We start from the raw sequence: 16,245 nt of genomic DNA, 5'->3' as shown, positions 1-16,245 counted from the left end.
AAGATACATGCACTGTGCATAGGAATTCATTCAATTTTTTTTCAAATTATAATCAGGCCCTCCAACAGTTTGAGGGACTATGACCTGGCCCTCTGTGTAAAAAGTTTGTGGACCCCTGCTTTATCTCCTCCCAAAGAAACAACAAGTTATATACCCAAGTAATGATTTATTAGGAATGTTAAGCAAGACAAGGTAGACCAAGGTGATTACCTTCAACTTTACTGGTTATGTTCAGGAAAACTTCCAATAACAAATCAGATGTGAAATGTACCCACACCCATTCTTGCAATCCCTGTCCCATGACATAACAGATAATGCAAAGCTATTATGTTTTTTGCAAGAGCAGCAACAAAATATGGCTTTGCATAGCCTTCCTTCCTTTGTCCAGCTGAGAATCACATTCCTGGAGCCTCATTCGTCTCATCTAAAACAAACTGTATGGCATTGTTTTAGAGCCAAATGACCTTTCCCCCCTTAGACATCTTAAACTGGAACCTGTACTTCTAGTCCAGTGGTTCTCAACCGGTGTCTTCTCAGGTGTTTTGGCCTACAATTCCCAGAAATCCCAGCCAGTTTACCTTCTGTTAGGATTTCTGGGATTTGAAGGCCAAAACAACTGGGGACCCACTGGTTGAGTCACTTCTGATTCAAATTACCTTCCCTCCAATCCCTCCCCCCTAAATATTTTCAATGGGGTCAATCATATGAATTGGTCACTGGTCCTGCAAAAGTTTTGCACCCATAATTATTTTCTTCTATTATAATAAATTTGAATAAATAAAACTTTAAACACCCACCAGCAGCACCATCATCAATGATATAAGAGACAGTTTTGCCACAAAAAATAAGTGAAAAACATCTCATACATTATCATTTCCTTTTTATTTTTCCTTTTTTATTTTTCCCTTTTTGCTTTGCACATTGAGATCCCCTCCCTGTCGTTATGGTTGGGCAAACCAAGCTTTCCCATTCTTATTCCAACTGCCGATTTCTGCCCCCTGAAGAATTCTGGGGTTTGTAGTTTAGTGAGACTGTTAAAGGCTCCTCCCTAAATTACAAATCCCAGAATTCTTCAGGAGGCAGCAACCGGATTTAAAGTGGATTCATTACTATCATGGGGTTTTCTTGGCAAGAATTATTCAGAGGGGGCTTGTCATTGACTTCCTCTAAAGCTGAGAAAGTGTGACTTGTTCAAGGGAAAGTTTCCAAGGCTGAGCAGGGACTTGAACTCTGATCTCCAGAGTTATAGTCCAACATTAAACTATGCTAGCTTCTGACCAACTAGGCTCTGGTTTCGCAGCAGGTTAAACTGCTAGGCTGCAGAACTTGCTGAACGGAAGCTTGGCGGTTTGAATCCACAGGACGGGGTGAGCTCCCATTGTTAGCCCCAGCTTCTGTCAATATAGCAATTCGAAAACATGCAAATGTGAGTAGATCAATAGGTACCACTTTAGCTGGAAAGTAACGGTGCACCATGCAGTCATGCCAGCCACATGACCTTGGAGGCATCTACAGACAATGCCAGCTCTTCAGCCTAGAAATAGAGATGAGCACCAACCCCAGAGTCAGGCTCGACTAGACTTAATGTCAAAGGGAAACCTTTACCTTTACTTTAGCTTCTGACCAGCAGTGACCATGATTAAATGTTGGCAATATTAATAATATTGCCTATTTTCTTGATACTAGATGGCATGGAGAAGTAGAGTTGCATGCTATCAGCATACTGCTGATACTCCTTTCCAAAGTTTCTAATTCAGTATCAGAAACTTCAGATACTGAAAAATTGAAGGAAACGGGATATAGAACTGAATTGGGCAGAAGACTAATTCCTGAAAGCAATAGCTGAGAGCAGGTATATCTCAGGCAGGTATATCTCTGGGTACAACTCAACGGAAATAACTGAAACTATTACCATACATTGTCTAAAATGCCCAATACAGCAAGATGGTTGAGAAGTATACATGGTGAATGGTATCAAAAGCTGAAAGAAGTCCAGGTGAATGACCAGGATCCCTCCATCCTTCATAGATCATCTACAAAGCTGCCTAACCCCCATTTGAAATAACTCCAGATCACTATGTAATAACATTTGAAAAAATGTTCCTGATTTGAAGGTGTCATTTTCTGTTTAATTGTGTGATACCTATTTTGCAAGTAGTTGTTATATTCCAGAAACTTCATTTTTGTGGCGAACACAAACTATGTTGTATTGGTTGAGACTCAATGAGACATTCATTTAAAAAACTATAGCAAAATGTGCTGCAGCATGTCCCACAAAAACAAAGTTTTTGCAGTTTAATAAACTTTATTCTATATTTTTTATAATAGAACCAATTGGGAAATGACATTAGGTTAGACCACATCTGGAATATTGTGTCCAATTCTGGGCACCACAATTCAAGAAAGATATTGACAAGCTGGAATGTGTCCAGAGGAGGGTAACTAAAATGATCAAGGGTCTGGAGAACAAGCCCTATGAGGAGCGGCTTAAGGAGCTGGGTATGTTTAGCCTGAAGAAGAGAAGGCTGAGAGGAGATATGATAGCCATGTATAAATATGTGAAAGGAAGCCACAGGGAAGAGGAGGGAGCAAGCTTGTTTTCTGCTTCCCTGGAGACTAGGATGCGGAACAATGGCTTCAAACTACAAGAGAGGAGATTCCATCTGAACATGAGGAAGAACTTCCTGACTGTGAGAGCCATTCAGCAGTGGAACTCTCTGCCCCGGAGTGTGGTGGAGGCTCCTTCTTTGGAAGCTTTTAAACAGAGGCTGGATGGCCATCTGTCAGGGGGGATTTGCAATATTCCTGCTTCTTGGCAGGGGGTTGGACTGGATGGACCATGAGGTCTCTTCCAACTCTTTGATTCTATGATTCTATGACATTTATAACCCAGGAACAAACATTGTGTTGGATAGTGTAATTAATCCCCTCCAAAACGTTTGGAGTTGCATTGCTAAGAACAAGTTTGAGGCTGACCTTCAAAGATTTCTGAATAGGTTTTTAACCATTGTCTTTTTGCTGCCCTCTTTATACAGAATGGAAAAACCCCTTTTGCAAAGAGACACTGATTATTCCTCTTCATCCCATCAGTCCAATTTATGCTTCTAGTACCCTCTGTGTGTTTATTCTATTTTTAATTCAGGGGTGATTATGAATAAAGGTTTAGTTATGTTCCTTCATGACTTATTTATCATGGTAGTCATTTAAGATATATCTATATTGCCTTCGGCCACAAGAGTTCCCAAGGTGATGAGCAAATAAAAGCAATTAAAATAATACAAAGAGAAAAACATTTAAACACATCTTAAAATATTATCTGAGGCACCACATGGAATGGCTCCACTCAGTGGGAGGGAGGGAGGAGATGCAGCAGTCAGGAGGCTTGTTGTCGTGCCTTTTGTGGGTAGTCAGCCTCTCCCCTCCCGACATCCCTTTTGCCTTGGCACTATAAGATGGTTTCGTGAGACCAGTCACTCTCGCTGCAATGGTTTAGTAACAGTGGGGCTGCAGACCATATTTTAGTTCTTGGGGACCACTGATGGTCAATGGACCACTGATTTAGAGAAAAGGGCCTTACAAACACCTTACAAACAGAGCATTTGTATTTGAACAGTGTAACTTGGCGCAGTAAGTATTGATTTTGAGATAGGTGAAATCGACACCCAGAGAATATATACCTTAATATCCCTCATTGTTGCAACCCAGTAATCTCAAAAGTTTCCTCCTTGGTGGGTGAATGTCACTGCTTTGTGAATTTTTCAAACGATTCTTCCCATTTGGGGATTTGTTTGTAAAATTTCCATTTTTAAAAAAAAATGTTTTACTCAAAACCCAACATTTTAAAACAGAAAGCAATGCTGAAGACCATGGTTTAACTAAGTGCTTTCTCCATTCCCTGTGCTTTTACCTAACCTTCCTGTTGCCAATGCACACACACTTCATGAAGATAATACAGACACAGAAAGACGTATACATACATAGTTAAGACTTACATTTGTGTAGTTCGCAAACAGGATTCAAGCCGTTCTATTTTGTGCAGCCCAGTTGTTATCTGTAAAAAAAAATTTATCTCCCAAAACAATATTTTGGTGAAAATAAAAATGCATGGAAATGGGTTGTTGTAGGTTTTTTCGGGCTATATGGACATGTTCTAGAGGCATTCTCTCCTGACATTTTGCCAGCATCTATGGCAAGCATCCTCAGAGGTAGTGAGGTCTGTTGGAACTGGGAAAGAAAGTTTATATATTTGTGGAATGACCAGGGTGGGACAAAGAACTCTTGTCTGTTGGAGCTAGGTGTGAATGTTTCAACTGACCACCTTGATTAGTATTTGATGTCCTGGCAGTGCCTGGGGCAATCCTTTGTTGAGAGGTGATTAGATATGCCTGATTGTTTCCCCTCTGTTGTTTTACTGTTGTAATTTTAGAGTTTTTTAATACTGATAGCCAAATTTTGTTCATTTTCATGGTTTCCTCCTTTCTGTTGAAATTGTCCACATGCTTGTGGATTTCAGTGGCTTCTCTATGTAGTCTGGCATGGTGGTTGTGAGAATGGTCCAGCATTTCTGTGTTCTCAAATAATATGCTGTGTCCAGGTTGGTTCATCAGGTGTTCTGCTATGGCTGACTTTTCTGGTTGAAGTAGTCTGCAGTGCCTTTCATGTTCCTTGATTCGTGTTTGGGCAATGCTGCTGCGTTTGGTGGTTCCTATGTAGACTCCTTGTCCACAGCTGCATGATATACGTTAGACTCCTGCAGAGGTGAGAGGATCCCTCTTGTCCTTTGCTGAACGTAGCATTTGTTGGATTTTCTTGGTGGGTCTGTAGATAGTTTGTATGTTGTGTTTCTTCATCAGCTTCCCAATGCGGTCAGTGGTTCCCTTGATGTATGGCAGGAACACTTTTTCCTCTGAGTGGCTCTTTGTCTTGACTCTCGTGGCTTGTTCTTGGTCTTGCAGCTCTTCTGATGTCTGAGGTGGATTCTCCATTGGCCTGGAGAGCCCAGTTTAGGTGGTTCAGTTCCTCTTGGAGGAGATGGGATCCGCAGATTCTTTTTGCACAGTCTGCCAAGGCTTTAATGGTGCTTCTTTTTTGACTTGGGTGATGCATGGAAATGTTTCACTGTTTTTTCAACAACTTTTCTGGCTATGGATACAATTGGTTCGCTTACTGCAGTAATGCAGGCCACATGAAGAAGTATCGTGGTCCAGCTGCTGTATATTGTAGTGCCAGGTAGCTTATCCCTTCTGCACATTGATTATGAGCATCACTGATATACCTCAATAGATGCAGAGCTGCATATTAGATAACAAACGTTCTATCCCTTTAGCAGTCCATGCCCTCTCAGTTCTTCACATTCCATGCCTTTACATAAATTGTACATAAAACTTAGTGTCTTGGGTTCATTATGACTTTGAAACATGGCTGATAGTTCCCCATCATCCACCCAATATTTATTATTTATTTATTTATTTCAGGTACTTCTACCCCACCCTTCTCAACCCCCAAGGGGAGACTCAGGTGGCTTACAACCGGCACAATTCGATGCCAACAATTCAACAGATAAATTACATCACAGTAATAACCACAATAGTTAAAACAATCAATTAAAACAATAACAGTTAAAAGCCAATCTAGTGGCCAACGTTCACCGAGTTCTAATATCCATAAGTCCATTAAGCATTACTATAGTCCATTCCAATTTCTGGTCGTCATTACCTTGTAAGTCTGCCAGATTACCCGAAGGGCTGGTCCCATATCCATGTTTTCAGCTTCCTTCTGAAGGAAAGGAGGGATGTTGATGACCTAATTTCCCCGGAGAGTGAATTCCACAGGCGAGGGGCCACCACCGAGAAGGCCCTTTCCTTATTTCAGCTTATGTGCTTGGGAAGCAAGTCTACACACCTAATATGCACACTTTACTGATTCTAGTTCTCATCAGTTCTCTGTGTCCTCTTGAAACCATTTGAAATACCCTACATAAACCATCTAATTCTGTTAACAGCATTTCAACTGATTTTGCTGGACATAAGAGATCCAAAGTTCAGTGACATGAGCTTCACTTGTCTGTATGTCTTCTCCATGAACATAGATGGCCTTATTCAGTTCATTTGACTATATCATGTGTCATCTGCAGAAATACCCGTGTGTGTTATTGGATGGGAACAAATATTAATGACTGCTTCAGGAGACTCTTATACTAGACTACTGGGGGTAGCAATGAATAAGGGACAATGAAAGCTGGGGAGAGGTTAATGGTATCGAGAGCCCATCTCCACTTCATTGCTTTCTTGTTTTTTCCAGAGTCAGTGCCAATGGCAGTCATCATAGGCGTCGCAGTTGGAGCTGGTGTGGCATTCTTGGTGCTGATGGCTACCATTGTGGCCTTTTGTTGCGCTCGTTCACAGAGAAGTAAGTTCCCATCTTTCTTAATCTATTGAATATTTCTGAGTGTATCATGCCGGGCATTTGGAAGACCCTATCCTCTGGCTTAAAACACTCCACAATGATCAAATGTAAGTTGACTTCATTATGCCCAATGCATTAACTGTATACAAATGCCTATGCAAGACTTAAAACCAACACTAGCAGCCTGACAGATAATTGGGATGGGAAGAATGTACAGATATTTTAAACCATGAAATATGGATGAGACAAATACCGTAGCCTGATCCCATGCAGTTTTGACCAGTTATGCAAAGCAATTCACAAACTGTTGCCAAAATCTGGATTGAATGACCAACTGTCAGGCTTACAAAGAGACCGCTCTACCTTCTGAACATACCAATGTCTCTCCAATTAAGGCTACTTGATGTTGCACTGATATAGTGTGAGATTGACTCTAATCATGCTTATGGTCAACAGAGGTATTGGATGTCCCCATTACATTGTGCCTTAATGCAGTAGCAGCTGACAGAGTCTATCTCTATAAGGCAGTGGATCTGCTCTGAGTTAAGCTATTCACAATGTTTTGCTTCTTTGTGGGAAAAAGGTTAAGCAGCTTTCGAACTTCAGACTAAAAACGGAAGTTGACTCACTCCAATGTGGAAGTCACTATTGCCTTCATGTGAGTTTTAATTTTAGAGTAGTAGACATGGAAAGGACCACAAAGATGGTGTTGTCCAGTTGCCTGCCAGGCAGGGATACACAATCAAAAAAACTCCCAGGCTCTGTTGAAAACCTTCCAAAGAAGATTGACTAATATAGGTCCATTGTCTTTTCATGGGATGGGTTTTGTTTTCGTTTTTGTTTTTTTTGTGTCAGGAGCGATTTGAGAAACTGTAAGTCGCTTCTGGTGTGAGAGAATTGACCGTCCGCAAGGATGTTGCCCAGGGGATGCCTGGGCAACCTGTCCCCACACGAAGAGCTGGAGCTGACAGAGGGAGCTCATCTGCACTCTCCCTGGATTCAAATCTCTGACCTGTCAGTCTTCAGTCCTGTCAGCACAAGGGTTTAACCCAGGGGTCCCCAAACTAAGTCTCGGCCCTCCAAAGTCATTTACCGGGCCCTCACTCAGGGTCAACTTAAGTCTGAAATTACTTGAAAGCACACAAAAACAGCAACAACAACAACAACAACAACCCAATCTCATCAGCTAAAAGCAGGCCCACACTTCGTATTGAAATACCAATAAGTTTATATTAGTTAAAATTGTTCTTCATTTTAATTATTGTATTGTTTTTAAGTATTTTTTGCACAAATAAGATATGTGAACTCTGCATAGGAATTCATTCACTTTTTTAAAAATTATAATCCGTCCCTCCATCAGTTTGAGGGATTGTGACCTGGTCCTCTGTTTAAAAAGTTTGAGGACCCCTGGTTTAACCCATTGTGCCAGTGGGGCCTCCATGGGATGGTTTGAATCACCCGTCCAGTGGCAGCAACACCCAATTATTTAGAATGGACAATACATCAAAAACATGTGGTAGCTTCCTTGCAAATGTTTTTCTTTTACCTTGGATTGCATACGGTGATGTCTTGTGCAACGAATACTGCTCCCCGAGTTGAGCCTGCAGGGATCAGAGAGGCTATACATTGAAATGAAATAAATATCTGACTCCTTTGTTGGACTGTAGCATTCTTAGCTTGGCCGCCTAGTCAGAAAAGCAGATGTTAAAATAAACATTGCAAATGGGGAGGGGGTGAAGCTGGCTCATTAGGAAGAAAGGAAAGCACAGAGAAGCTGAAGAATGAGAGCTGACTGAATGAACAGGGATCAAACCATCGGGGGGAAGGACGAGTGATTGTTCTGAGCTTCTAAGATAACATAAGAGAACAAGCGGTCCTCAGCAGTGCTTCTAACTGACGGAAGAGCAAAAGACAAATACGCCAAACACGATACAAAATCCCTGTGTTATGATGCCAATGAAAAACAGTTGGTCCTTTCTGTTTTGTTTGCAAAGAAATCAAAGAGTTCTTGTTCCCCCTGGATGTGTTTAATGAATGGCTGGGCTCACACACCAGTTTAAAAGCAATCATCATGCCTGCTTCATTCCCCCTACCCTTTTCGCAACTCCTCCAAACTCCATTAGCAGCTCTTTCAGGTATTAGCAAATTAAATCTCTGACAGTCATTAATCTTGCATTTTGGTAAGTTTTTTTTTTCTTTTTGATGGACGGGTGCACAGCTAAGACCTGAGAAGAGGCCAATTCAATTTACTGGAATCATTCAGCAATGATCTACTATTTGAGCGCGCTCGATAGAAAATGGGCCAACTTGTCGTTACGGTGTCAGCGGTCACACATAATCAGTCTAGTCTGCATATCCCCTCCTCAACCACCTTTATCTTCCTTCCTTTTCTTTTTTCCTCTGCCTCCAAAGATAGACGTGAGAGCGCACAGCATCATTCCTCTGATTCAGAAAGAAAAGAGAGAACATGTGGCTCATTACCTTCTCCTTATTTGAAGTAACCAGATGGTGCCGGGCTCTTTGCAGGCCACACAATCTCACATTAGTGGGTGATGATGATGGCAGATCAAGCACATCACGATGATGCCAAGGCTTAGATTGGGAAGCGGTGCCAGAGTTTCAGAGGGCTCATCAGTAGCAAGGTGGATCTGTCCAGAAAGCATAATCGCAGATCCAAGGCTGCTCATGACACCTTTGGGTCTAACTCTCCTCAGTTCAAAAATGCCTTGAATAGAGCTGAGATAGAGACCTGTATTTACTTGGGCACTGGAGAGGCGACCATGCTGGTTTCTCTGAACGTTCTAGTTTCCTCACCAAAGTCCTCAGCTAAAGTCAGAAATCTTGGAGTCCTTGTGGGCAACAAGTTTATTTATCTATTTATTTATAACATTTTTACCCCGCCCTTCTCAACCCCTGGGGGGACTCAGGGCGGCTTACAATTGGCAATAATTCAATGCCGCATCATAAAATACAAAATAGCAAATATAACAATTAAAAACATAAACATTAAGAAATAAAGATTAAACAGTATACTTACAATCCATTTAGCTATTGCCAGTCTGGTGGCTATTTATCTAGCCACAAACTGATGATTACTCTGCATAACTTATCCAAATCCACTTCCAAGCCATAGTCAAACATTATCAATTGCCCTTTAACCTAATTGCCCGAAGGCCTGGTCCCACAACCACGTTTTTACCTTCTTTTTGTAAAGGTGAGGAGGGATGACAATAATCTAATTTCCCTGGGAAGCGAATTCCAGGGGGGGGCTACCACTGAGAAGGCCCTGTCCTTCATCCCTGCCAAACGTGTTTGAGGCGTGTTTGAGCTCCGAGGTAGGACATAGAAGGTGATACATTCGGACAGGTACGCTGGACCAGAGCCGTATAGGGTTTTATAGGTCAAGACTAGCACTTTGAATGTATTTATTTATTTATTTATTTATTATTCAAACTTATATGCCGCCACTCCCCTGGGGCTCGGAGAGGCTTACAAGAACAGGCTAAAATCTAGCACAATTTAAAAACAATTTAAAAACAATAGCAAAGATCAAAGGCCTGTTGAAACAGGTATTGTGCTTGGAATTGGATCGGCGGCCAGTGGAGCTGACACAAATAGGGGGGTGGTATGCTCCCTGTATGGGCACCGCAGTTGACAGGCTGGAATGTGTCCAGAGGAGGGTGACTAAAATGCTAAAGAGTCTGGAGAACAAATCCTATGAGGAGCAGCTTCAAGAGCTGTGCATGTTCATCCTGCAGAAGAGAACACTGAGAGTAGACATGATGACCATGTATAAATATGTGAGGGGAAGTCATAGGGAGGAGTGAGCAAGTTTGTTTTCTGTTGCCCTGGAGACTAGGACGTGGAATAATGGCTTTAAACTACAGGAAAGGAGATTCCACCTGAACATGAGGAAGAACTTCCTGACTGTGGGAGCTGTTCAGCAGTGGAAATCTCTGCCCTGGAGTGTAGTAGAGGCTCCTTCTTTGGAGGCTTTTAAGCAGAGGCTGGATGGCCATCTGTCAGGGGTGATTTGAATGTGATTTTTCTGCTTCTTGGCAGGCGGTTGGACTAGATGGCCCATGAGGTCTCTTCCAACTCTGATTCTATGATTCTATCTATATTTTAAACTCAAGCGAATGATATTCGTTAATAGGTTGCTACTCCCTCTCACAAGCCTCTAGTAATCTGCAGTACAACACTTCTTCACAGGGATAATAATAGGATTTAGAAAGCATATATCAAAGATAAACATTCACCATCCATTGTTCAATAGTCAGAAGCTATGTAAAGCCATGTATTTTCTTGATGTCACCTTCAAGAACATTTATTTTTGGAAATATGATCAAGCTAATGTTAATACCATAATGCCCATGTTCACATTGTACATGTTGTTTACTTCTCCTTTTTTCCTTTTAGACCCAAACTTTTAAAATGCACTTTTAGTGGTTAGAAAACAGCCTTCTTTGTATGCATTCTATGACGAACAAGGTCTATGTTTTCATCATAACTCGTTATGAACTCTGTTATTTTCACAAAGTGCAAATTTAAACGGATATGTTTAAATGATAATCAAGAAGGCAACCAAGCAAATAAACAAATCATCAAAGTAAACAAAAGATCCTAAAAGGAAAGGTGTTTTTGTGGATTTTTCCATCCTAATAATGCCCATATTTTATTAATTCAATTATTTTGCTAATAATTGAGTTCTTGTTTATTAGACATAAGTTTAAATATTAAAGTCACATCTTCCTTAACCATGTTTTTGTTAGACTATTTCTGTCCTTCCAGAATGGAGCAACGCAGTGTTTTAGGCATTGTGCATAAAGAAATAAACATCTGTATGTCAACACTCTCTATGGTCATATTCAGTATGCTTAATAGTATAGGTTGAGTACACTGATTAGAAATGCTTGCGGTGGAAGTGTTTGGATTGTGAATTGTTTTATTATTTTGAAAGAATAGAGAGGGAAGTTGGGAAAATGGTAGAGAACTTAGTTGTGGAAAAACAGAGCCACTGGGTGCCATCGGACCTGAGCCAATGGCCATCAAGTTAAGCCCTTTCAAGAAATGACTTTCAGGGCCCTGGAGCAATAACTGTAAGTGGGTTGCTGTGAGTTTTCTGGGCTGTATGGTCATGTTTCAGAAGCATTCTTTCCTGAAGTTTCACCCGCATCTATGGCAGGCATCCTCAGAGGTTGTGAGGTCTATTGGAAACTAGGCAAATGAGGTTTATATATCTGTGGAATGTCCAGGGTGGGAGAAAAAAACTTTCGTCTGTTTTAGGCAAGTGTAAATGTTGCAATTATCAGCATTGAATGGGTATGTTGGTATTGAATTTTTGCCATTAATATGTTGTAAACCGCCTTGAATTTCCCCAGGGATGAGAACGATGGTATATAAATACAGTAAATACATAAATAAATAAATAAAGCCTGGCTGCTTCCTGCCTGGGGGAATCATAGAATCAAAGAGTTGGAAGAGACCTCCTGGGCCATCCAGTCCAACCCCCTGCCAAGAAGCAGGAATATTGCATTCAAATCACCCCTGACAGATGGCCATTAAACCTCTGTTTAAAAGCTTCCAAAGAAGGAGCCTCCACCACACTCCGGGGCACAGAGTTCCACTGCCGAACGGCTCTCACAGTCAGGAAGTTCTTCCTCATGACTTTGTTGGGTGGTGTTGAACATTTGTTGCATATTTGTACTGTGATCCACCCTGAGTCCCCTTGGGGAGCTGGGGCAGAATATAAATAATGTGTTATTGTTATTATTATTATTTGAAACACAACAAGGTGGGTCCACAGCAGACACTCTGCTGGCTGTTGTATTGGATCACACGTTGGACACGTGTCTAGGACTGTGTGATATATCAGCGAATAATGTGTGCAGATCCCAGTAAGGTGGCCTTTTGCAGCTGGCAGATACTAATCTTGTCAGCGCCGATTGCGTTTAAGTGCAGGCCAAGGTCTTGAGGCACTGCACCCACTGGGACCACCTTTACTGGTTTGTGCCAGAGTCTTTCCTCTTCTTCTTCTTCTTCTTCTTCTTCTTCTTCTTCTTATTATTATTATTATTATTATTATTATTATTAGCTGGCCCTGTTTCTTGTCAGGAATTCCTCTGCTTTTGAGTGTTGTTCTTTATTTACTGTCCAAATTTTAGTTTTGAAATATTGGTAGCCAGATTTTGTTCATTTTTATTGTTTCCTCCCAAGAAATTATTCCCCCAGGCAGGAAGCAGCCATACTTCAAAGCTACAAGGCCATTCAATGCTAATCAAGGTGGCCAATTGCAAGATTCACACTTGCCTCAAAAAGACAAGCATTTTTTTCTCCCTTCCTGGACATTCCACAGATATATAAACCCAATTTGCCTAGTTTCCAACAGACCTCACAACCTCTGAGGATGCCTGCCATAGATGCAGGCAAAATGTCAAGAGAGTTTCTGGAACATTGCCATACAGCCTGGAAAACTCACAGCAACCCAGTGATTCCGGCCATGAAAGCCTTCAACAACACAATAACGGAAAGTAATTACCATTTTCAGAGTTATTTTCCAAGCTTGGCATATGCACACAGTCAGCAGTTTTCCATCATCAAATCTGCATAGTATGTCATGATATAATTTTAAAAGCCAAATCTAAATTTGACCAAATATATATATATTAAAGCCACTACTTTCCTCACTACTATCATTAAAAACACAAACATCCTAAAATCTGTCGTAGGATGTGAAATTGGCCATTAGGTTTCTGTGGTCTGAAAGGCAGGGAGGCAGGGAGAGAAATGTGTTTACTGCCCTTCCTAAAAGAACCCATTGATCTGATCTGGTGAATGTCCCTTGGGCGTAAATCCCATAAACAAACATGAAGCGACCTTAACATGAATAAAAATGTCTTTCGAGATTTACAGAGCTCAAGCATTTCTTCCAGTGGATGTATTTATGATTAAAAGCAGAAGGAGAAAAAGAAGGCATGCTCACCAAAAACAACAACAACACCATTTTGTTATATATATATTTTTTGCCAGCTGACTGGCCAGGAAGATTCATCCAGGCATCTTGGGCTGCAAGTTCAGCTAGCACGGAAATTGGAGACCCCTCTGGAGAGTCCAATTATAACTATCTATGGTTAGAGGAAGATACTATAAAATTTGACCCTACTGTCAGGAAAACTGTATAATTGCGACCCTGTCATAGATTTATCATCAGAGAACCATAAGCCTAGTTCAGAATTGACAACCTGAGTCTAAAAAAAACATTGGTTTATTAGACCAGGAGGAAATGCTGTGCTCATGAATTCTTTCCTCCCTTTTCTCTTCTTCTTCTGTGCCGCAACTGAATCAGAAATTTCTGTTGTATAATTTAGGGCATGACACCAGGATCAAACCATGTATACCTGTCTACCATGGTTTTCCGGTTCAGATTAATGTCAAAAGGGGCTTAACAAATCAGAAGACACGTACCAATGTTGGGAGCAGAAGGGAAGATATGCAACCACAAGACTTGTTTTCTCCACAGAAATTATTACTAATAATATAATATATTGTGTTACTGGTCAAGCAGGGAGCTTTGAGATGGTAGAACAGAACCTCTCCGAAGATCTAGGTGCCCTTACCGCCTACTACAGGGAGAACCAGTCGATTCCTAATCCATCTAAAACACAGACATATGCTTTTCACCTTAAGAACAGACAAGCATCCCGAGCTCTGAGGATGACCTGGGAAGGAATCCCACTGGAGCATTGCAGCGCACCCAAATACCTGGGAGTCACCCTGGACCGTGCTCTGACCTACGAGAAGCACTGCCTGAATATCAAGCAAAAAGTGGGTCCTAGAAACAATATCATGCGAAAGCTGACTGGCACAAACTGGGAATCACAACCAGACACAGTGAAGACATCTGCCCTTGCGCTATGCTACTCTGCTGCTGAGTATGCATTCCCATTGTGGAACACATCTCACCACGCTAAAACAGTGGATGTGGCTCTTAATGAGACATGCCGCATTATCACGGGGTGCCTGCGCCCTGCACCACTGGAGAAATTACACTGTTTAGCTGGTATTGCACCACCTGACATCCGCCAGGAAGTAGCAGCCAATAGTGAAAGGACCAAGTCAGAGACATCTCCAGCTCATCCCTTGTTTGGGTATCAGCCAGAATGTCAATGACTTAAATCAAGACATAGTTTTCTAAGATCTACAGAGACACTCGCTGGAACACCTCAGCAAGCGAGAGCAAAGCGAGCAAAAGTGGCAGGCTCAAACCCAGAACCTCAACCAATGGCTGATACCATATGAGAGACTCCCCCCTCAGCACACAGAAAACTGGGCGACCTGGAAGGCGCTGAACAGACTGCGCTCTGGCACCACGAGACGCAGAGCCAACCTTAAGAAATGGGGCTACAAAGTGGAATCCACGACATGCGAGTGCAGAGAAGAGCAAACCACTGACCACCTGCTGCAATGCAACCTGAGCCCTGCCACATGCACAATGGAGGACCTTCTTGCAGCAACACCAGAGGCACTCCACGTGGCCAGATACTGGTCAAAGGACATTTAATCAACTACCAAGCTTGCAAATTTTGTGGGGGTTTTTGTCTGTTTGTTTGTTTTGTTCTGTTAGAAATGTAATACAATTGTCTGGTTGCCCTGACACGATAAATAATAATATATTGTGTATACATATAATAGTTATAATATTATAATGTAATACAATATAATACTAGTAATAATAATAATACGATATTATAATTATAATTATATATTTATATTACATGTAATATTACTTTTTTTTTGTCATGTCAGGAGCAACCTGAGAAACTGCAAGTTGCTTCTGGTGTGAGAGGTCGCAGGTTCGAATCTGGGGAGAGGCGGATGAGCTCCCTCTATCAGCTCTAGCTCCTCATGCGGGGACATGAAAGACACCTCCCACAAGGATGATAAAACATCAAAATCATCCAGACGTTCCCTGGGCAACGTCCTTGCAGATGGCCAATTCTCTCACACCAGAAGCGACTTGCAGTTTCTCAAGTCACTCCTGACACAACAAAAAAAAAGCAGCAGATCTAACGTATCCCGGATTAAGTAATTCATCCTTCATATTTCTAAAGAGTCATACCTTCTATGTAGTTTCTATTGTAATTACATTAAGATACCAAGTGGCATTTCAGTATTACAGGTACTATTCTGACCTTAGTTGGGGTCATAGGGCAGATCATGTTTACTGCCTTTTTAAAACCATCTCTTGAATATCAATACAGAAACAGGCATTAGGCTGTTTTCCTTTAGCAATTTAGCGTTAAAACTTTATCATAATTTACTTTCTCAATATGAAATGTTTTTCCAAAAAACAGAAAATGCCTGCTATTTACATGAAGTGGTCAGAAAATGATGCTCTCTCACTGTATGAACTTAGATGTTCTAAGTTATATTGACAAAGTTAGATCGATAAACCGATCTCTAAAGTTTGTAAGTTTACTTTGCCCAGCCAATCTGACCTATGTGTTCTGTAAATACAAGCAGTTCAAACAGGACTTTTGTATCAAAGGGAGAAATCAATACATGCTGTTCTGTTGAGATATTCAGGGAGAAATGTTTTCAAGAAAAATCAGGTTTTTTAAAACATTTATATTTTAATTCTAATATTTTAATATTAATATCATTTTTAAACTGCCCCCACACTACTTCATAATTGTAATTTTCCTATTGTTATGAATCGTAATGTAAATACCTGATATGCAGGATATATTTTAATTCACTGGACCAAATCTGTCACAAATACCCGATACGCCCAAATCTAAATACCGGTGGGGTTGGGGGGGGCATTGAGTTTGTCATTTG

At 41.1% G+C, this 16,245-nt stretch overlaps 1 protein-coding gene across 3 annotated transcripts in view; it reads left to right on the top strand.

The window, feature by feature from the left end:
- The window catches only part of KIRREL3 (kirre like nephrin family adhesion molecule 3), a 952,985-nt gene that overhangs the window by 895,903 nt on the left and 40,837 nt on the right, over positions 1 to 16,245 (top strand). For all 3 annotated transcript variants that reach the window (XM_060787109.2, XM_060787106.2, XM_060787107.2), the window contains one exon: positions 6,301 to 6,408. In XM_060787109.2, the coding sequence (XP_060643092.1) occupies positions 6,301 to 6,408 (108 nt within the window). The remainder of the gene's footprint in view (positions 1 to 6,300; positions 6,409 to 16,245) is intronic.

Source organism: Anolis sagrei, chromosome 7 (genome assembly GCF_037176765.1).
Source record: "Anolis sagrei isolate rAnoSag1 chromosome 7, rAnoSag1.mat, whole genome shotgun sequence".
Lineage (NCBI taxonomy): Eukaryota > Metazoa > Chordata > Lepidosauria > Squamata > Dactyloidae > Anolis > Anolis sagrei.
The sequence above is the reverse complement of the archived record's forward strand: the minus strand, read 5'-3'. Positions and strand labels throughout refer to the sequence as shown.